Genomic DNA, 21,903 nt, shown 5'->3' with positions numbered 1-21,903 from the left:
AATTTAGTTAAGGCACCAAAGATAAAGCTCAGTCTGTTATTTCAGTTAAGTTGAGCTGGCAGTTTTGTTAACATTTAACATGTTGTTTTTAGAATCAATCTGTTGTTTTAAAACTGCTCTGAAACTGTTTTTTGAAAAGTGGTTAGAAACTGTTCTCTATAAAATAAAATGCCCTTCTCACATGAAGGGATGCTGCGCAATCACAGTTTTAACAGAGATAAAACATTTCTTGTGTGAGGAAGAGAATTGGAAAGGTTTTGCAAAGGTTTCTTCAATAGAAAGAGATGTGTGCTTGTTCTTAAAGAACCTTGTGCTGGATGAAGGTGTTGGTACTGTCTTTGAGCAAATAGAACAACTGGTTTATGTTCTTGCAACACAATTTCAGGTGTAATCTTTCCCTTATTCATTCTTGTAATAGGTATAAGTGTTAGTCACTCTTGATAGGGTTTCTTGGAGTGCAAAGTGTGCCGGAATAGTGTTTTTCAGCAGTGTTTGTTGAAGTTCTTGTAGGGTTCAAGAACTGCTGTGTATGTTGTAATTGATTGTATCTGTTTTAGTGGATTCCACCTTGGAGTAAGGTGAACTGGACGTAGCTCTTGATGAGTGAACCAGTATAAAAACTCTTGTGTTTCTCTTCTCATCCCTGCACTTGTTTCTGGTTTTGCTTAATTCTGTCAAGAACGAAATCTGTTCATTTGAAATCAAATCTGTTAATTCTGGGCTTAATAAAAACTGTTCTTCTTAATCTGGAAAAGTTCTCTAATCATAAACAAAGCTTTTAAATATAAGTTTGCAATTGAATTAAGAACTAATAGGTTTCTTCATAAAATTCATGTAAAAGATTCATTGTCCTTAAAGCTTTGTGTTGAATAAATTTGATTGTTCTTTTGGTATAGTGTGTGTTCTTCAAAACTGTTAAAAGTGAACCAATCTGATTTAGCTATCTTTCACTATCTGGCCTTAATCCCAATCTGGTGCAGTTCTGTTTGTGTTAGACAGTTTTGAAGAATCAATTTTGTTCATTCTAATCAATCTGTTCTTTTACCTCTGATATACTGAAAACAGTTTGTGCTTGCGAAAATTTTATATGTTCAATTCACCCCTCCCCTCTTGAACTTAGACATTAATAGACCCAACAATTACGTCCAGGAACTTCAACTTAATTACGGGTAGGACTTGGTTTTATCAGGCCCCACAGTGGGCACCAAATGTTCATGTCGGTTGACATGCTCGTCGGTTGATCCTAGTGACAAGCTCTGGCTCTGTCTATCTCTGTTGGAATTTGTTCTTCCTTTTGTTTCGTTGGAACGCGGCTTCGTTGAGACAGAGGGGGCCCTACCCGTTGATTGCACTCCGACGATCAAGTAAGTACAGGGCTTATAAGAAACAAGAAGTAATTAGTGTTAGTCTTAGAAACGGCGTACCTTTACCTGGGATCTCAAGTCCATTTTAATAGTTTATCTCTTGTAACAGCTTTTCCTCACGAGAATATAATCTCAACTGAAAAGCATACTTAACAAGAAAATATTTTGTTCAAGGGCACCCTCTCTTGGAGATGCAACCGAACAAAATCTTTCCTCCTTGGAGTGCATAAAATCATAACAGAATAACCACCAGGGTATCAATTCATGTACCAGCATCAAGGGTCCAGTCTGTTTACGTAGGCACCCTCAACGTGGCGCTACGCATCATACATGCAACTTAAGCTTTTACGTGACCTAACACACATGGGCTTAGGTTTAAAAGAAAATGTTTTACTTGAGTTAGACCTCATGCACACTAAGCACACCCCTAGGTCCATAAATACCCCTTGTTGGTCACTAGACCTTGTGTACGCAAGGTTGCAGTAAACCTACTAAAAAGGTTAATACATACATTTGGGATCCCATCACATGACTTGCCAACCAGAACCAAAAGTCGAGCTGATCTGTCTATGACAAGTGCTGAGTTCCAACCTCCAAGTGTTGAGCTCTGAGCGCTCTGGTCCAACACCTAAATTCAAAATTTGATTCCAAAATAAATAAAAATATATTGAAAGACTTTTTTGCTTTCACCACCACATGGTTCTTAGTGGGAACTTTATTTTTCTGTCATAACCACCGGTTATGCTGTTTAACATTTTTATATTCAACCAACACATTATTGATAATATAATTTTATAATTGTTATTCTGGTCTCTACCACTATCATCATTATTCCACTATTACCGTTCATTATTTCATTATTATCTTTAACTTAATACAACAAATTTTCAATACAAATATTAAGTATATCCAGTTATTAAAAAAAATTATTCCACTAAAAAAATATTAAATAAAAACTAATTTTAACTAACTATTAAATTAACTAAATTAAATATTATTTTAAAAATAAAAATATTAATATTTAAATTATTTTTTATTTATAAATAAATAATTTTTAAATTAATATTTAATTAAATATATTTTTTAAATATTAATAATTTTATTAATCTTTAAAATAATATATAATTTAATTTATTTATTTTTATTTTTAAAATTATTTTTTGTTTATTAATTTTCTTATAGTAACTGAAGTAAACATACATAAATAACTTATTTGACTAAATATAAATTAACATAACTACTGGATTGGGATGAATTATATTATGATGAGTTGATAGTCTTTCCGAATATGTCTTATACATTCTTTTATCACATAGTTATCATTTTGATTGGGTTTATAAAGATAAACAAAAATTTCATTAAATCTATATTTATAAATAAGTTCATAAATAAACCGTAAGTCTTCATTTTTCTTATTATATGGTTGTGTATAGTTAGAACATCATATTTTTTTTTATAAAATCTACTAGTTATTTCTAATTAAATTATACATAAATGTGAGTTTTACATTTTCTTTTAAGAATTATTATTATAAAATCTTTATTAGAGATTATTATAAACTTTGACATTTCATATAGACTAAGAAACTTTAAAATTCATCAAACATATGTTATTACATAAACTATATCATAAAAAAGAATAAGATACACAATAATTCTTCTTCCTAAGATTTATAGTTTTTTTAGTTTAATAATTTCCTATGAAAGACATGTAATATTTTAAACTCCATTTTCTCACCAGATTTTAAGGAAGAACCTAAGGAGAGAGAAAAATTTGACATAAACAAAAAAGTAGAGTTACACAATAAATAAAAAAGTTACCAATATAGTTACTCCGACTACCTTTAAAAATTTCTGAACAAACCGTATCTCTTGAACGAACAATCTCTATTTACACCATTAACATTAACTTCAATTCAACTAATATGCGATAATTTTAAAACAATTTGAATAGAAGGAGTAACTTTGCCGGTTATGTTGATATCCTAAAACTTCAAAAAATAAAAGTTAATTATATTATTATGTATTTATTTTTTAAGTTATTATTATTGTTATTATTATTTATTTAATTTTATGAATAAAATTTATTGTAATTTTCTTTTTCTTCAAGGATGTGTCTAGTAAACTTACTGAAAATTTGTAAGGCTCAGATCCTGCTAAAGAGTTCTCGAATTTTCTTTTCCTGTAGTATGAAGTCTAGCCATTTCTATTACATTTATATATGTGATTAATAAAATTAGTCTATAAAAGAAAAAGAAAACAAAAATGGGTCAATCGCAGTTACAAAATTCATGAAGAGTATGTATGTTACATAAATGAAATTTTTTTCTTTGTCGATAAAAGAAAAAAATATTGATATCACTTCATTTCCATTTAAATCACATTTTGGTCTCAATACATATCATCACATCATAGTCATGATATTTGAAAGATGGAAAACACCATATGCATCTAATGATCAAAAGGTTGATTGAAAATGTAACCCATCTTTTCATTTTTCTATGATAAAAATAATATTTTTTTTAATTTTTAAATTATTATTATAAAAAATTAATAAATAATAATTAAATTTAGAAACTAAAAATATTAATTACTATATAATTAATTTAAATATTATTTCGATATTAAAAATTATTAATATTTAAAACGATTTTTATTATTAATAAAAATATTATAAAATAATTTTTAAATTGATATTTAAATTAGTTATTAAAATTTTACTACTAATATTTTAAATTTTAAATTAATAAAAAAGATTAATAAAAAAGATTAATTTAAAATATAAGTAACTAATAAATAAAATTTTAATAATTAAATATTAATTTAAAAATTATTTTATAATATTTTTATTAATAATAAAAATTATTTTAAATATTAATAATTTTTTAATTTATAAAATAATCTTTAATTTACTCATTATAAAATTAATTATTTTAATTTTTAAAATTAATTTTTATTTTAATTTTTTTTATGAACAACTCTCATTTTAAAAACATGCTAGAGTATTTTTCAGTAAACATTTTTATAAACTAAAACTAATTAGAATATATAAATTAAAAATCATCCGTTTCTATAAATCACTAAAAAAAATATCATGAAATAGATACTAATTTTAAAGACAAAAAATAATTAGTTGCTATAGTAACTAAATTAGTTTTTATTATTATTAAATGGTTTTTAAATTGATATTTAATTAACAATTAATGTTTTTTCTACCAAATTTAGAATCTAAATAATTATAGTTAAAATCTTATTTGCTAATTAGATACTAAATTAGAAATTATTTAATAATAATAAAAATTAATTTAGAAATTAATTTTTTTTTTTAGTTTTAAAATAGTTTCTAAATTTTTAATTTTTATTTGATGATTTTTTTTAGTGAAAAATATGCATAAAAAGTAATTTTAGACAGTAGAAAAGTTATTATAGAAAAAGGGTTTTTTGAAACATGCCTATTAATGCTAAAAGGGATGATTTTGTCTTATTTATTTTACAGCACTTGCCTACTTGTGTGCTTGGTGCTTGCCTACTACCTATATACTATTTATAATGATAGTTACATTATTAAATAGAGAATCAATATAGATCAAACACTTTACCTTACCAGATGCTCTTTCATATAAAGGATTCCTTCCATCAGGGTGGTTTAGTTTGCAAGGGTTTGAAGAGTAAAAAAGGGAATGGAGGAAGTGCTGAAGATGGTGAAAAACAAAGGAGAAGTTGCTCCTAGAGCCAAATACTGTGTCACAGGTTCCACAGGGTATATTGGCTCATGGTTAGTGGAAGCTCTTCTTCAAAAGGGTTGCACAGTTCATGCCACTGTTAGAGATCCTGGTTAGTATTCTTCTCTAATCTTTTTCTGTTCTTCCAAAATTAAACTAGTACAAGAGAAAGAATTAGAACTTATCGTGAGAAAATTATTGGTTGAAACACAAGTTATTTTATTAGGATAAATAAGGAATGAATGAATTTACTTTAAAAACTCATTCACTGATATAGAGATAGTATCATTCACTGATATTATTAGATCAATTATAACATTCGACATATTTTTTACTTGGAACTGTGCCAATACTACATAGAATATTCAGGTTACTTTTTGTATTTTCCATAATCTTTGATTTTGAATTTGTGAGAGGTGATATCAGAAGAATTTGATTGTTCATGATAGAGAACCATGATTCATGACGTATGGTAGATTTTGATAGAAGTCAATTTTTCAAACACAAGTTTTTTTTTTTATCAGTTTTTCTCCATTTTTGTAGTAAAGGGTCAAATTTAATGCTTGTTACTGTCACTGATTCATTATAGTAAAAGATTTTATCAACTGAAGCCAAGAAGAAAAGGGTGAGAACTGAACATGTTAATTAGTAATCGAAGATTTTAGAATTTGAACGGTGATGTAAGATGATGGAGATAAGATGGGTGAGTTCTCTTATATTCAAATGGCCAAAGTTCCAGAATTTTTCATTTTCCATCTCATAAGGTGCTTATAATTACAGAAAGTTACTTAGGATGCAACAATTTTATTTTTTAAATCGTTATTTTAGTTTCTAAAATAATACTTAATGGTTTTTAAGTTTTACCTATTATAAAAATTATATGAGAATTATATAATTTCCAAGCTTAGTGTTTAGCTAAAAAATTGCTCAAACGCACACAAATTTCCTTAAAATCATATTCTCTCGGAGTTATCTAGAAATCAATAATGCTACATTTTTTGAAAAGATTATGATTGTCAGATATCGAGATACAATCTGTGTGTTTCTAGAAATATGTGTAAGAATTGAATTTTTTAGAAGCAGAGAGGAGATAATTAAATTTTCATTTGAAGAAGTATTCTCCAATTTAATATTATTTTAAATAAAATAAATAATATAATAAATTAGCATAATTTTAATGCCTTAATTTTTATTTTTCATAATATTTAAAAAAATTGTTATTATAGTGAAGGCAAAACATTTATTTTTCTTTTCATTTAACATTACTGGTCTCTATTTTGTTCCATTAATTATTGGTCTCCTAGAAGCCCATTATTGGTCTCTTTGCTGAGGCCAATTCTTCATCGATCTTCATCCTACACTCTCATAAACATACAAATTTTTTTTTTTTTTTTTTTAAATTAAGCAATACAAAAGTTAAAAATAATTTTGCATTATGCAATTTGAAAATCTTTTGGTTGCACAATTTAAAAGTAATTTTTTACTTTTAGATAATAGTCATTTTTTTCTTTAAAAAATACTTTTGAACTACATAATCTAAAATTCTTTTTTCTTCTAGATAGTATAATTTAGAATAGTGTAATCCAAAAGTTTTTTTTATAAAAAAAATGACTTTAAGATTGTGTAATTTAAAAGATTTTTATGGAAAAAATGACTTTTTAAATTATGCAATCCTTAAATAAAAGATATCTTTAACACTGTACAATCCAAAAAAAAAACAATTTAGAAAAAAAAATGACCTACCTAAAAAGGACAAATGAATTTTTTTTTTTTATGTTTATGAGGTGCAGAAGAAATCTATGAAGGTGCAGAAAGAATTTGCCCTTTCTAAACTACTTTGAGCCCTTTAGTGTTGGACTTTAGTCTACAAACCCATTATTAAGTTTTCCAAAATCACTGTTTCATTTTATTGTTAAACCAAAATGTTCATACCATCTCACTATACCAATCTTAAGGAGTAATTAACCCGGGAAGTTTAATACATTATTGAAGTGGTTTGCCCCATAATTCAATATATTTATTTATATTGTGATTTATACTAATAAGATGTTTCATCTTCCTACCATGAAAAGAGATGATTCCTTTAATCAAAGATCTATGTTTCTTTTGTATGCAAAAAACATTCTATTTTTAGAGGGAAACACAAAAAGTAAAATAACAGACATTCAGGATCAACGGTTTTTGTAGTATCTATGGGCTAATGAAACTCAAAATCGAATTCTTTCTTATTATATGTTTGATATTGTCTAATACAAATATTTGTATATGTTAATTATGATCAATTCTTCACTTTCTTGTGGATATGTAAAAGCAAAGTCACTGCATCTTCTGTCTCTGTGGAAGGGTGGTGGTGACCAATTGAGATTCTTCCAAGCGGATTTGAATGAAGAAGGAAGCTTCGATGAAGCTGTAAAAGGGTGTGTTGGTGTGTTCCATGTTGCTGCTTCAATGGAATTCAATGTTAGTGAGAAAGAAAACAATGGTAATACCATGAATGTATAGTGCTTTTAATGAACCTGACATAGAACAAGAACTTTTCACTTTTGAAATTTTTAAAATGGTAACTGAAAAATATTTTGTATTGAACTGGCAGAGTCTTTTGTGCAAGAAAACATAATTGGCCCTGCTATCAGAGGAACCATAAACCTTCTCAAGTCTTGTTTGAAATCCAATTCTGTGAAAAGGGTTGTCTTCACATCTTCCATTAGTACCATCACTGCCAGAGATAGCAGTGGAAACTGGAAACCTATGGTGGATGAATCTTGCCAAATTCAACCTGACAATGTGGTGAATATACAAGCAAGTGGATGGGTAATAAGTGATGTTTTCAATGGTTTTTCACTTTCAATTTACACCCAATTGATTCCATTCCTTAAAGGGCTTTCTCTGTGGTGCCAGGTTTATGCACTTTCAAAGCTTCTCACAGAAGATGCAGCATTTCAATTTGCAAAAGATAACGGTATTGATCTTGTGTCAATAGTCACAAGCACTGTTGCAGGCCCATTCTTCACTGCTAATGTACCAACAAGTGTTAAAGTTCTACTGTCCCCTCTAACAGGTGATTTTTACTAGGAAAGTACTATATCTTAGCTAATCCTTAGAGAAAAAATGTGTGACCAATTAATTAGTATGCTTAATATTTATTTCAAGAACTTTCATTCAATTCCTGAATTTGTGAACTTAAGTATCTTGTATGACAAGTTCTTCAAAGAATGTGTGCCTCTGTGCTTTTGTAAGTGCATCATGAAGTACAAACAATGCAATTTTAGATTGTACATCAAGTTCTACATAAAAGAAATATTTTTTGAGCTATTATCACTGTATTGACATAAATGTAGGAGACCTGAACAAACCAATATAGAAGAATAGGCCAAAACTCATACACAAATTTAGGCCAATCAGAACATAAGTTTTAACTCTTATAAGAAAGAATTCAAACAAAAAAACTATGGAACAAACAAAAAAAAAAGTAAAACATCACCTATAAATGAAAATCCCAAATAAACAAAGAGTCTCATTTCTTATTCACAGACATTTTAAAACAATATTTTTTAATGTAATGGTAACATGAAGCTTTATTGAAATGTAGGTGAAACTGAGTACTTCAGGATATTATCTGCTGTAAATGCAAGAATGGGGTCAATTGCTTTAGTTCACATTGAAGATATATGTAGGGCTCACATGTTCCTAATGGAGCATGCTAAAGCAGAAGGCCGATACATATGCAGCAGCCAAAGTTGTACACTGTCTAACTTGTCTACTCTTCTTTCCAAAGTCTATTCATGTTCTAATATCTGCATGAAGACTGAAAAGCTTTATGACAAAGTTCTCTCTCAGATCTCATCAAAGAAGCTACAAGATTTGGGGTTCAGTTACAACCATGGTCTTGAAGATATAATTTATCAAACAATTACATGTTGCTTAGACTACAGTTATTTACCTCCTGTTTAGTCTGTAGTTTTTCATACCATAAATACATGACTTGAAAAATTGAGCTTTTTTGCCACACAAATAGATGATGTATTCCTCTTCCAAACCAACAACTTCCTTGAATTTTGGGTATGTTATTCTCCCTTATTATACTGGCTACAACATTTCATAGCCATCATTATTATCAATGAAATAGAGGCCAGACACCAAATATTTCAAGCATGATATATACGACAACTAATTAGACCATGATTGTGATGAGTTGAAAAACACCAACAACTTTAAGTTATGTCTTAATCTGAATCAACTACTTCAATAGTGGTCACTCCCTATTCAGTTTGTAGAGTAAATGAAGGCAAGACAAGATGCTAATAGAGGCAAACCTGCTGAATAGGTGTGGCCTAATTATACTTTCACATATAGATTTTTCTGGTCTAGATTGGTACCAAAGTCATTTACATGAAGAAAAATTAGTTAAGAATTAGCCTTAGGCAAAGGGTTAAGAAAGCACATTTTTGGAGAGGTTGAGCTATTTGGTAACTTTGACCTGTGTTAATACATCTTTTAGGCACATGCTAACAAATGTTCTATTAAAGTCTTCCCTTTTTAAATTTCTTACCCAACAGCATCCTTGTTCTCTTATTGCAAAGTCTGCTTGAAACATTAAAGAGGGAAGCCTTCAAAATGGTTCATAAACCTATGCTTAGCATGGCTTGTGCAGCCTTATTGTGAGTCAACAACAGCAAGCTAGGGTGATTTTGCAAATTGAATTTTATGAAACCAAACTAGACTTCAAAATTTGAAATATGAGGAGTTTCATTGAATGACCTCCATTCCAAAGCAGGGAAATGTAATGAGGGTTAGTAGACATTTATGAGGAGCATGTGCCATGAGAAATGAAAGCTGTACAGATGTTACAGTAATTAAGTGACACTACCAACCCCCACCAAGGTACAGGCTCTCAGAGTACTCATGGCCTTCCCAAGACACTAATAAATTTACCATGTCAACATTTGTTTCTGCATGACTTCGTTGTGAATAGTTTAATGCTTCTAAATGGTTGTGGTGTTATAAAAATAAATAAGAAGGAGAACAAAATAATCTTACCAAATTTCTAAGAAAAATGTTCATATTACCAAATTTTACGATTTTTTTTTCTTAAATAACTTTTTTTAAAAACCATATCACCTAACTTATCTATTGGTCTATTGAAGGCATATGGAAAAAATGTTTGATTTTTTATAAAGAGACTGAGATTAAAGTTTTTTGCTAAGGGTAATTACTATGCAGATAACTTGCTTCTTTAGGGATAATTAATAGGTTGGAGTTTCTCTGGTAGAGTAGTTTAGCTCCTAACATTTATTAGAACTTTTTCCAAAATAGGTTTAATCTCCTTATATTTAGTCTTGGATTATTTTTTTATTCATGTATTTCTTCCATTTTTTTTCTTTTATTATATATTTTATGTGATGACACATTATTTTAGAATATATTAATAAAAATAAGAATATATTACTAACGTAGAAATAAGAATAATATAAAAGTTTTCATATAATAAACATAAAAAAGATGGGTTGGAGAATAAATACATAAATATCAAATTAAAATTAATTAATATTATTGTGTATTGGGCTTATTAATATAAATTAAATTTTTTATTACGATACTACATATATAATATATTATATAAGATTACAATATAATGTTATGATAATGTACAATTCATTCTACTAATGTAAATATTCATAGTATTTATCGAAACTATTTTTTATAATACTTACAATTTAATTCAAATTTCAAACATAAATTTTATATTTATGATATTACTTTCATATTACCTAAGTATTAATTTTATTAACCCAAAATATATATAATAGTAATAATGATAATATTAACGAACTAAATTCAAATTCATACATTACACTATTAATTATATATTAATTTAATTTTTAATTTATATAAATAATCCCTAACACAACATAATATTAATTAATTTAAATTAATATTAATTTTTTTTATTTTTCAAACAATTTTTTTATTTTTATCATATAAAATTGTTTCACATTTTTTCAATTAATAATATATATATTTTTTATTAATACATTTTCATATCTTTTATAAACTACTCTTAAAATATATTTAAATATTCAATAATTTTATTTTACATTTTTTTTAAATTATTTTTAAGGAAAAATCCAACATTCGTAATTTTGATTAAGTACTAAAAACAACTAAGTATAAAACATGATCATGCTTTATTTTTAAGACGATAGTATTCGTTCAACAAAAAATTATGTAAGATACAAGTGTTTCTTTTGTTAAATGATACAACATTGTGTTGTCTTATTTTACGTCTAATAAAACATTAATATGCTCAGAGACGATACATACATGGTTTTAAGCTAACATCGTACTTCACGAATATGTGTATACGTTGTAGGAGATGTTACTAAGAAATTCTATTCAAATTCAAGTCTCAGTGAAATGATCTCTCAGGTAAAGAGTTAAAATTAATTTCTTCAACAACTTCCTGACACACACATTGTCAACCTTAGAAAGGATATCTATTTCGTATGACTTAGTGTTTTACACAAATTCAAGTATAGGCACATTGTCCAAAAAGAGATAAGTACATTCATCTATCAAGATGTTGCATAAAGAAGAGAAGAACAATTAAAGTTGCATAGAGTGCAATTAATGCGTCTTCTACGTCAAAGCTCATTAGATGCAAGGAAATCATTCAAGTGAGTTGAAGTTGCTCAACGATTAGAAAAGGATTTGCAACAACTATATTCTTCAATGCATACTTGAAGTCATTCACTAAGAACAAAACAATATAAAAGACACACGTTGCAAAGTACTGAAACACTGCTCAAATTTTTGTGTCTTAAAAAGTTTCATAGAAAACATTGTTCGTGTTTAGGGTTTAGGGTTTAGCAAACTAGAAGAAAATGTATAAATTGTGTAAATGTCAAAAGACATTATCCCTCTCTAATGAGAAACTATGTGATTTGTTGATAAATACTTAGATAATTTCTTTATCTTAGCTAGGAGTGACTCTTTGGCAAAGAATACTCGATCATTAACTAAAGAGGGGTTGTTGTTAAAAAAATACTTTTAACGAGTTAGCCACAAGAGACTTTTTTTCTAAAAGAGTACTTGATATTAGCCAAAAGTAGCTAAGTGTGAAAGAATACTTGAATGAGGTTAGCCAAGAGTGACTTCTAATAAATGCAAAAAATTCTTAAATTTCATATCAAATTAGATATGCATAATGAATGGATTAGATGATAAAACATCATAAAAAGAATGCATTTTCCCTCAAAATGTACTTGACTCAAAAGGGGAAGAAGAGAAAAATAAATTGATGAAATCTTGTAAAAAAAGAAGGAAAAAAACAAACAAATAACTGATAAGCAAAATGATCAATCTGCTCAGCGCATGAAACAAAGGCTAAGAGAATTTACTCTAGAGAGCATGAATTGAAAAACCTCAAGAATGTTGAGCGTCAAGGCATGCGTTGAGTGGATTAAGGCCAAAGATGTATCAAATTTATAGAGTTTAGAAGGTTGAGCGAATCCAGAAGGACTGAGCGAAAAGAGTCATTCATGGTGAAGAAATCCCAAATTCGCTTGAGAGAGGCTTGGAGCTAACTTGAGCCAAAAAGGTTTCTTCAAGACTAAGAAAAACTCAAATGCATTAGGCTTGGCTTGAGCGAATCCAAAACCCAAGATTTCTTTATGCTTAAGAAAATATTTTTTTGGGTTTAAGGTTGAAGTGAATCCCTGCAAGATTGAGAAACCTAAAAATTCGTTGAAGCTCGGAAAATGCTTGAAACCAAAAGGTTCCTTCAAAATGAAGAAAGCCAATTCTTTGAGCGAATTGGCCCTGCGCTAATTGAATGTTGAATTTGATGGAGTTCCTCACTAAACTCTATAAATAGAGAGGTCTTGATACTTTACAAGATAGACTGAAACGGAGGCAAATCAAAGGTAGAAGAGAGCCTAAGTTGGCATACAACATACATGGATCCATGTTTGTTGTGCTTAGCCACTCATCTGTCATGAGTAGCTAAACCTATATTGTTGGGATTGGAGAACAATGTAACACATTTTTAATTCATGTTTAAATGCTTATTTTTAAGATTAAGTTCTTTTTATTTAAGTGAATGCTTAATGCTTGATGGTGAGACTCACTATCTATGCCCATGAAAATTGGATGATGTCGAGAGACACGTTCATTTATCTAAAGTCTTTCAAATCAACCAAGTATGCCAATGTCTTGGAACGAAATTGAGTACTTGGCTTGAAATGATTCATCTTAATGCAAAAACAAGATATTGTAAGTCAATGTAATTCAGTATGTTGATTGAGAACTTGACGCAGTCAGTTGTGTCAAATGAATCGGTATCAAAATGTCTTGTATATTTATCTTTCTTCTTATCTTTTTTTACATTACATGTTTTTATTATTTGCACTAATCTAAAAAATGAGAGTCTCTGCTAAAACAAAGTTTGAAAGACCTACTTTTAAACAAGTGAATTTGTTAAACTTAAAATTGCGTCTAACAAGTTTCATCATACGCAATTCTTATTAAAAAAACCCTTTGACAAATCGCATGTTCTATAAAACTATCATCTCATTACACAATATCATACGATACAAACAAAAGGTTGTAAAAAATTATTAAAACTCAATTCAACTCTCCCTTCTTGTATTTTCCATTTCTATAATTATTATTTTTTAATTTTCATTACTTAGTTTCATATATTATATTATTTTATTTTATTATTAAAATTATTTTTAATTTAGTTAATTATTTAAAACCTAATGAAAATATAAAAATATAATTTATCATTATTGTTAATTTTATTTTGTTAATAATTTATTAAATTATTCTTTTGTTAATTTTAAAAGAAATGAAAAAATAGTAGAGAATTCAGTTTTTAAACTTAACTCTTTAGAAAATACATGCACCTGGGTTTAGTTGATAATTTATTTAAAAATATTATTTGAGAACAAATTTCCAAATTTGACACGCAGTTGTCATCTGATAATTTTATACATTCCTGTAAAAAGAAACATAAGAAAGAGACCTGCCCTTGCGTTATGACACATGGGTCCAGACCTTATCTTAAGCCATTACTGTTCACATCAAGATGCAATAAGCTTGAAGGATGCATAACAGACAAAAATGGCCATTAAATATTAACAAAAAAACCCTTCAATTCACAAAGTGAAGAAGAGACAAAGCATAAACCTCAACTATGAATATCTCACTTTTAAAAACCAATTTTATGTTTGTCCTTAGGTTTAGAATCTCCTCTCTCCCAACTAGAACCAAAACCATGGAAGAAGAGTCACATGCCATTTATTTGGTGTGCATTAAATACAAAATGAACAACTTGTCATTTATGTACAAGGTTGGAGCTTCTCAGTTTGAGGAACACAACATGTTTAGTTCACATACAAGGTTAAAGAGGTCAATAGCATCATCACCCCCATACAACGTGTGTTTGCATTGGATTATCTTAATAGTATGAAACTATTTGCCTTAATTATCTTATAAATAAACTATTGTTTTATACATAAATAATTAGTTATTTTATTAAAAGATAAAAAGAAAATCATAGTTTATTATCTTTAATATATTTACTTAACTTGATAGAAATAAATCCAAAACAAACACATTTAGTGGGCACTTGTGGAATCTAACATTTTGATTACATTAAAATAAACCAAGCATGACTCATTCCTACTTTGTCCAAGTCAATAGCACTTAATTAAATGGAACATGCAACTAGGATTCTTACACTTTTCAATTAGCCTATGAAAAATTTAATCTGGTAAGTAGGTTTTCTAGGTTATTACAAATTTAAATGGCTCTGTTCTTTAGACTTTCAATTAATGTAACACCGACATAGAACCTGCAGGGAACTGCATTCTTGTAGAAATGTTGGAGGGGTCATTATTAAATCTGGTTTAGTACAATCTTACAAGTCTTGTATTTATTTCTGATTCTTGAACCCAAGGTTGCCAAGTGCAGATGTAAAAATATCCATAACCATTTAAAAAATAAATTACAAATGTATGAATGGGAGGTTCACACAATGAACATGAAGAAGCAGAATTGACTTGGAGGAAAGAATCAAAATTCTTCAAAAGATTACAAACTGCATCCACAAGGCCAAAATAAGGGAATCTACAAAACTACACAACATGTAAGGCATTTTGACTTTGATTTTATCCTTTTGGTTCAAGGTTTGCAAATCACCACAAAGCAAGGAAGAAGAGCTCTAGGATTGAGCAAGTAAAGCTCCTCAATGTTTGAATATAGACCAACTTTCCCAGCCAATGAATCAAATCCTGTTTGTGCTGCCATTTCCTGAATGTTTTCTAGTGGCCTGTGAACCCTGCCAGCAATTACTCTGCACACTATGAGTGCTTTTCTCAGTGATGGTTCATCGTCAAAAATCTCTATGGACTCAAAAGCCCTTCCACTTGTGGATGTTGTGAAGACTCCAATGCCACCCTTGAGCTCTTTCTTTGCTGAAAAGCCATTCCTTATGATTCTGCAAACACAGCACTTTTCTGATAGGCAGAGACTAGAAGAGCCATTAAGGCCTAGAGAGCATGCCACAGTAGTGCCATAAAACCTCAAAAGCTCATTTCCATCAGCCAGACATCTTGGATGCTTCTTCTGGAGCTTGCTGGCTTTGATCTTCACCATCTCCCTGTACTCTTCAAATCTTGCAAGAGTCTTTTGCATGTTGTGCACCTTCAAAACTCGTTCAATTCTACCACACTGGTTTTCAGACTTTAGCCAGCTAGTCCTGCATATGATCTCCACTATTTTCCTTGATGAATCTCCTTCCACAAGTTCAGTCACTGCCAAGTCAAAACTTATTGCTGTTAAACTTCAAAATATATGAATATGATACTATAAAATGTAAAAAGAAAATACAAAAACAGCAACAAACTTGGAGGTCATTAAACACTTCAACCAATTTTGAATTATGTGGGTTGGAGCGAGAGAGAAAGACTTTCTCTTAGACACTTTGATTTTTTAAGGTAAAGCCGCAGGGGAATCCTATCTGAGCATAGTTATAAATTGGAAAGGTAATGGAAAAAGTGAAAACAGTTTTGTTGTCCCAACTGAAAAAGTATGTTGATTTATAAATTAATATTCCTCATCTCAACATAAAAATCTATGTCGATCAGATATAGATGTGGCCAGAAAGTTTGTGGTCAGAAGAATGTTTGAATAATCAACTTGAGGGTCACACAAAAATTGAAAAAAAAAGAAAAAGGCAATGCTATAGTGAAGGTTACAAGCACATGATATACATGTAGGAGGATAGAGCGTGGACCTTCAACATGAAGATAGAAACCAACCATGAAACCAAACAAGATTAACATAAATATTTGGGTAGGAAAAATAAAAGAGAAAACAATGTTGTTACCAGCATGCTTAGACAGATGATGAGCTTCAGCAGCATCCCATTTGTTGAATTGCTCTCCACATTTGTGGCAAGTGACAGTTGAAGACCCGTTAGAATCTGTCTCATGAGACAACCTAGTGCTAGGTTGAAGCCCAGGAGGACCAGACCCTTCTTTATCTGATAAGAGGAAAGGAGATTTCCTTGGAGGAGTGGATGAGGTCCTAAAAGAAGGATTAAAGTAGTGCATTGTAGGGTGCCCTCCAGGGCCAGGAGTCCCTGGCCTCAAAGTCCCCACAAAAGTTGAACCACCACTACCTCCACCAGCATTGCTGCCACCACTGCCAACCCCTTCTTGGAAGCCTCCATACCCAGTTATCTTCAGCTCACACCTTGAGTTGCTTAAAATCACCTCATGAGTTATGGGGTTGAGGAACTCACTGCTCCCTATGGATCTTGGACTGCAACTTGGTGGCTTATCAAGATGCCTCTTGCTTCCATGGATAACATCCTTGAGATTTGCTATGGACCTAGAACACCCTGACCTCCCTGCTCTCTTGGTCAAGATTGTGCTCAAGTGCTTCCTTGTTTTGGGGTCATGAACATCAGATGGTTCAGATTTGCAGTGTAAAGACTTCTTCAGAGAGAACCAAACTGTTGGCATATTATCCTTAATGCTTCCCTTTGTCTTCTTCTTTTCTTCCTTCTCCATGCACTCCAACTAGACTCCCCTAAATTTCTGCGCTCTTGAACTTAACTACCTCACAATGCTCATTCTCAAAAGGCTCTATCTCCATGTTCCCCTTTTCCACCTTTCCCTTCCTTTTCCTAAGTGAAAGCTGAGAGAATGAAAAAAAATCTCAAAAAGACATCAACTTCAGCTTCTTTCTGGCTAAAGCAAACAACCCCTTTTCTTCTTTCCAGAAAATCCCTTCACTTTCCAAGAAACAAACTCAACCCAACTAAAAACAACACTACCTAAGAGGAAAACATGTTTCGAAAGAGAGATGAAAAGGAAGAAAATTCAAAAGACTACACCAAACTATGTTATCAAACACCTTGAAAACTCTCAAGTACAGGTGTTACCATGAAGAGATTAGTGTGAGGGAAGTTCTGATTCATCATACGGAATGAGTTAGGGAAGTTGCATAGGATGGTGTCCGTGACCCCATCAGAGAGCAAATGAGACAAAAGGGTCTCAAATCCAAAGGATGATAAAACATGAATAAGAGCATTAGTTGAAACACGGGTGTTTGAAAAACATAACAAGAATCTTTGGCCCTTGGATATGGGATTTCGGAACATGACAACTAACTTGGACAAACTAGTTACTGTACCACCATTAAATGTGAGTTACTCAAATGGTACCTTTTCTTTTTGGGTAATGAAAATTTCAGAACCCATAATTTTTATACAACCTAAACCAATATTATTATATTAAAAAAAATTATATTATTTAATTATAAATTTCTCTTTTATTATATACATTTATATATAAATTTATCACATTAAAAATTTATTAAATTTTAAGGATTGTCAAAGTATGATTTCTTTTTTTTTTATATTGTATGACAGAGAAAAAAATGTAGTTGTGATTTGAGTTTAATTTTGTTATTCAAATAAACATGCTAAAATCATTTTAGAGGAAATTGCCTCAAGTAAACTTATTTATATCAGTAACATAAATACATTTAAGTACGGAAGTTAACGGTGAGGCTAATGAGAAGAAAGAAAATGGGGAGAAGAACAAAAAGTTATTTTGTTTGGTTAAAAATAAAGAGAAAGAGGGTGGAAACAAATAACTCTTCAGAGATAAATTGTTTTAAAATATACACAATCTTAAGCTGAAACAAATTTGTACACTAAAAAAAGTAAAGGAAAACAAAAATTTGGTATCCCAAATTGAAGAGAAAAAAATGCAGTACTTGAAATAATTAAGTGCTTTATGTTTTTTGTGGAACAAATTAAGTGTCCCTTTTAATAAATACTATGGCTATGCTGTCAGCACATGAAGGCATAGTGATAACTTTTATTTTATGAGGAAGATTACTAACACAAAATAATGCCACATGCAATCAAGTTCCAAAGGAAGGACCACTCAAGTGTTTGTTTTACTTTACCCATTTTTGTATATTCTAAACCATGGAATTATTTGGGTTTCTTTTGGAGGAATTAAATATTGGATTTAACATAAGAGGAGAATATACATTTTGTCCCTAACTCTCATCCCTTCACCTTGAATAAATAATTAAACTATTCTAATCAAACATAATGTATCTATTTTCTTTTTAATATTTAAAATGGGTAATTTCTTTTTAATATATAATTTTTTAATAGAATTAAATATGTTTTTAATCTTTATACTATAACAAATTTTTATTTTTTTTCATAATCCAAATTTTAGATCATCGAATACTAATAATATGTAAATGATTGACATAAATTTTTCTACATATATAATTGATTCAATTTAATGTTTTATTTCATCAACTAAAAAAAAATAATTATAGTACATCAGCAATTAAAACAATAACAAATTTTTAAAGAAAACAAACAATTACCAATCATTTAGATATAAAAGGAGACATTCTAATTATTTTCATATTTATAAATAAGAAATAGTTTAAAGTTTGAATTAATATGAAAATCAATTTTATATTATATTATAAAAAAAACATATTTAATTTTTTAATACATAGGTAAAATGAGTAATTTTTGTTAATATAATTTATTTTATGTTTTTGAATAATTTTTCACTGATTTAACATGTTTTTACACAGATCAAAAAAATCTAGCATACAAGATTACTTATTACATTAACACATGACAATCATTGCAACATTTATAAAAACATTTCTCACCATATTTAATTAATGTATGAAGTAAGATTTGGACGATAATGTCTAACAACCAAACACTGATTAATATGAAGCATCATGACATTGTGTCAGTGAACTTATCTAAAAGGTTGTCACAAAACATGCCTGAGATTTTCCTCTTTGATGTCTGCAGCTTTTACGTGCTAAGTGCCTTTACTTCTGAAGCACTTTTTCACCTATATGAAGGACCAATCTTTGTGCATCATACAACAATGTTAACCACGGTTTCACCTATTTGCTTAATGGGCTAAACGACATGTACTCAAAAGTACAAGCTTTTTCTTTCGAATTCGCATTCAATTACCTCTTAATTGATATTTCAGGCTTCTAATAATTTTGATTAAAACATTATGACATGTAGGACATACCTCTGCATATTTTTGCTGGCTGTAAAACCTATTTAATGTTATAAAATTAATTTTGGTTCAGATTTGATTTTATAAAATTAAGTTTATAACTATAAAATATTAAAATTTTAAGTCAAGACTTAATTTTCTTAAAGTGAAAACTTTATATTAGAGAACATAACAACGGGTAATAGACGTTGATTAAACAATAATTGTAATTAAATTAATGCATATATATATAATAAGATTTATGTAATTTGTTAGTGGGACTATCCTTTGACCCTATAAATTGATTTTGATTTGTATTGGTCAATGGTTAAAAAAAGAAAACAGACAGCTAATATGCATGCGTTTTCCAGGGTATATCTCCATCAATATTATAGTAGGTCTTTCCTTTTTTTAGGCAAAGGTTAATGCAATATTTAGTATAAAGAAAGGGGTTAAGAAAGAAAAGAAAAGAGGTCTATGTTTAGTTTTTCCGTTTGCTTCTTTTTATTTATGTACAAATTTAACTATACTTTGATTTTTTTAAAGCATATGTTTGTACACTTATATTTGTTTTGAAACCAAAATTTGAATAGAAAATTAAAGAGTTAAATATGTTTTTCCTTCTATATTTAAATAAAAAATTATTTTTTATTTTTAATTAAAATGTTAGATTTTTAGCAATTGGTAATAAAGAAATTATTGGAATTAGAATAATAAAAAGATTTTAATATAAATTATGATATTAGAATATTTTATGTTAGATTCTTCGTTAATATGGACTATATAATATTATAATATATTTTACGTTGAAAATTTATTTGTTATAAAAAAATTAAAAGAACACTAATAAATACTTATCCTAATAATTTATTTATTAAAAGTATTCATGAATTCTAAAGTTTACTTATGATAAAAATTAATTTTATATTATAGTATATAGACGGAAAACATATTTAATTTAAAAAAATTAAATCAAAGTATGCATTAAATATTCGAAAATTGAAATACATAAAATTAACTTTAAACAATAAACTAAAAAAATGGGAAAAAGTCACGGAATAATTGAAAATTTTAGTTTTTTTTTTTTTTTTTGATTTGAGGTGGATAAGATGTCATCTACATTCAAATTATCATATGTTCTCAAATAACCATAATAGTGTTGTTGGATTGTCACTACAATATCTCGTTCAGATAAAGTGGTTTCTATTTGTAAAACCATGGATGATTAGGATCTAGCTAGCCTCACTCATTGTTTTTATTTTATTTCTCAAACTTTTCTCTCTTGGAGACATGAATGTGACTCCTACTTCTTACCCTAAATTTGGGGATTAGTGGGGTATAATTATGAACCCAAACATGAAAAAGCACAAAAAGCCCTTGAAAAATATGAGAGCTCATTATTATGTTTGACCACAACAATTATTTTAACAAGTTGAGAAAATCAAAGAGGTGGTGAAAGAGATGCAAGATATGAGTTTTGAAGGGTTAAAATAAAAATGATTCTGCATAAGCAAGGTAATAACTTTTTCTGATTCTGAGAGTGCTTGATTTGTTGTCGTGATGCTGCTTGTAATGGATTAGGCAAAAGATGACAAAGTGAGTTGTGGTTGGAAGAAAACTACAAGGACGGTTAAGACAAAGGCAAGAATATATAAATTAAGTGTGTGAATGTGAATTGAAATTACAGAGAAAAGCTAAGGCATGAAGTGAAAAATGGGGCAGTATCATACAGAGTGTCACAGATGATTGTTTGGGCATGTGGTGGTGCAACCCACCATTCAATTCATTGATTAAATGCAAGCACATGCTACACAATCCCACTTTTGCCTCTGGACCATCTGTGCTTCAATTCAAAACATAACATACATATATATATATATATATATAATAATGTTATAAAACTTCATTTCTAGATTAATTCGTTTCCACAAAAAAAAACATTTTATAAAAAGAAAATTGTTTATTTATCTATAAATTAATTTTATTTATAATACATCCTTGACCGAGCTAACCGAGTCTAGCACGTTCGTGCAGGCCGACCGACACACCTAAATCATTAATGCTCAAATCAATATCAGTAAAGCTAAACTATCATTAAGAACTAGGTAATACGTCCCTAAACGTGATCCACTATGCCTTCTAAAGGTACTTCCATTCGGCATCCACTTAAGATAGAGCGATCGAGATCTGAAGGAGTAGCGTTAAGCAAGGAGCAAACTGAAGTTTCAGTATGCTG

General features: G+C 29.3%; 2 protein-coding genes across 3 annotated transcripts; one reads left to right on the top strand and one right to left on the bottom strand.

The window, feature by feature from the left end:
• Positions 1-4,941: 4,941 nt before the first annotated feature.
• LOC137830530 (putative anthocyanidin reductase) lies at positions 4,942-9,242 on the top strand. 2 transcript variants are annotated; one of them, XM_068637942.2, is made up of 5 exons: positions 4,942-5,197; positions 7,397-7,567; positions 7,679-7,896; positions 7,984-8,143; positions 8,675-9,242. In XM_068637942.2, the coding sequence occupies exons 1-5, from the start codon at positions 5,044-5,046 to the stop codon at positions 9,034-9,036; spliced, it is 1,065 nt and encodes a 354-aa protein (XP_068494043.1). In that variant the 5' UTR covers positions 4,942-5,043; the 3' UTR covers positions 9,037-9,242. The 2 variants fall into 2 exon arrangements, with proteins under 2 accessions (XP_068494043.1, XP_068494051.1); XM_068637950.2 differs by having other exon boundaries at positions 4,981-5,197; positions 7,402-7,567.
• A 5,819-nt stretch (positions 9,243-15,061) lies between these two features.
• LOC137820315 (uncharacterized) lies at positions 15,062-17,832 on the bottom strand. Its single transcript, XM_068624344.2, has 2 exons — positions 16,478-17,832; positions 15,062-15,902 (listed from the first exon to the last, which is right to left on the bottom strand). The coding sequence occupies exons 1-2, from the start codon at positions 17,163-17,165 to the stop codon at positions 15,271-15,273; spliced, it is 1,320 nt and encodes a 439-aa protein (XP_068480445.1). The 5' UTR covers positions 17,166-17,832; the 3' UTR covers positions 15,062-15,270.
• Between the last annotated feature and the right edge of the window lie 4,071 nt (positions 17,833-21,903).

This window comes from Phaseolus vulgaris, chromosome 11 (assembly GCF_051622355.1).
Source record: "Phaseolus vulgaris cultivar YP4 chromosome 11, ASM5162235v1, whole genome shotgun sequence".
NCBI classification, from domain to species: domain Eukaryota; kingdom Viridiplantae; phylum Streptophyta; class Magnoliopsida; order Fabales; family Fabaceae; genus Phaseolus; species Phaseolus vulgaris.
The sequence above is the reverse complement of the archived record's forward strand: the minus strand, read 5'-3'. Positions and strand labels throughout refer to the sequence as shown.

Bases quoted from the DNA above. Each gene is read 5' to 3' on its own strand.
- LOC137820315 (XM_068624344.2), bottom strand. From the start codon at position 17,165: ATGGAGAAGGAAGAAAAGAAGAAGACAAAGGGAAGCATTAAGGATAAT. The intron at 15,903-16,477 runs GTAACAACATTG...TTGACTTGGCAG, and splicing joins TCATCTGTCTAAGCATGCTG to TGACTGAACTTGTGGAAGGA.
- LOC137830530 (XM_068637942.2), top strand. From the start codon at position 5,044: ATGGAGGAAGTGCTGAAGATGGTGAAAAACAAAGGAGAAGTTGCTCCT. The intron at 5,198-7,396 runs GTTAGTATTCTT...GATATGTAAAAG, and splicing joins TGCCACTGTTAGAGATCCTG to CAAAGTCACTGCATCTTCTG. The intron at 7,568-7,678 runs GTAATACCATGA...TTGAACTGGCAG, and splicing joins TAGTGAGAAAGAAAACAATG to AGTCTTTTGTGCAAGAAAAC.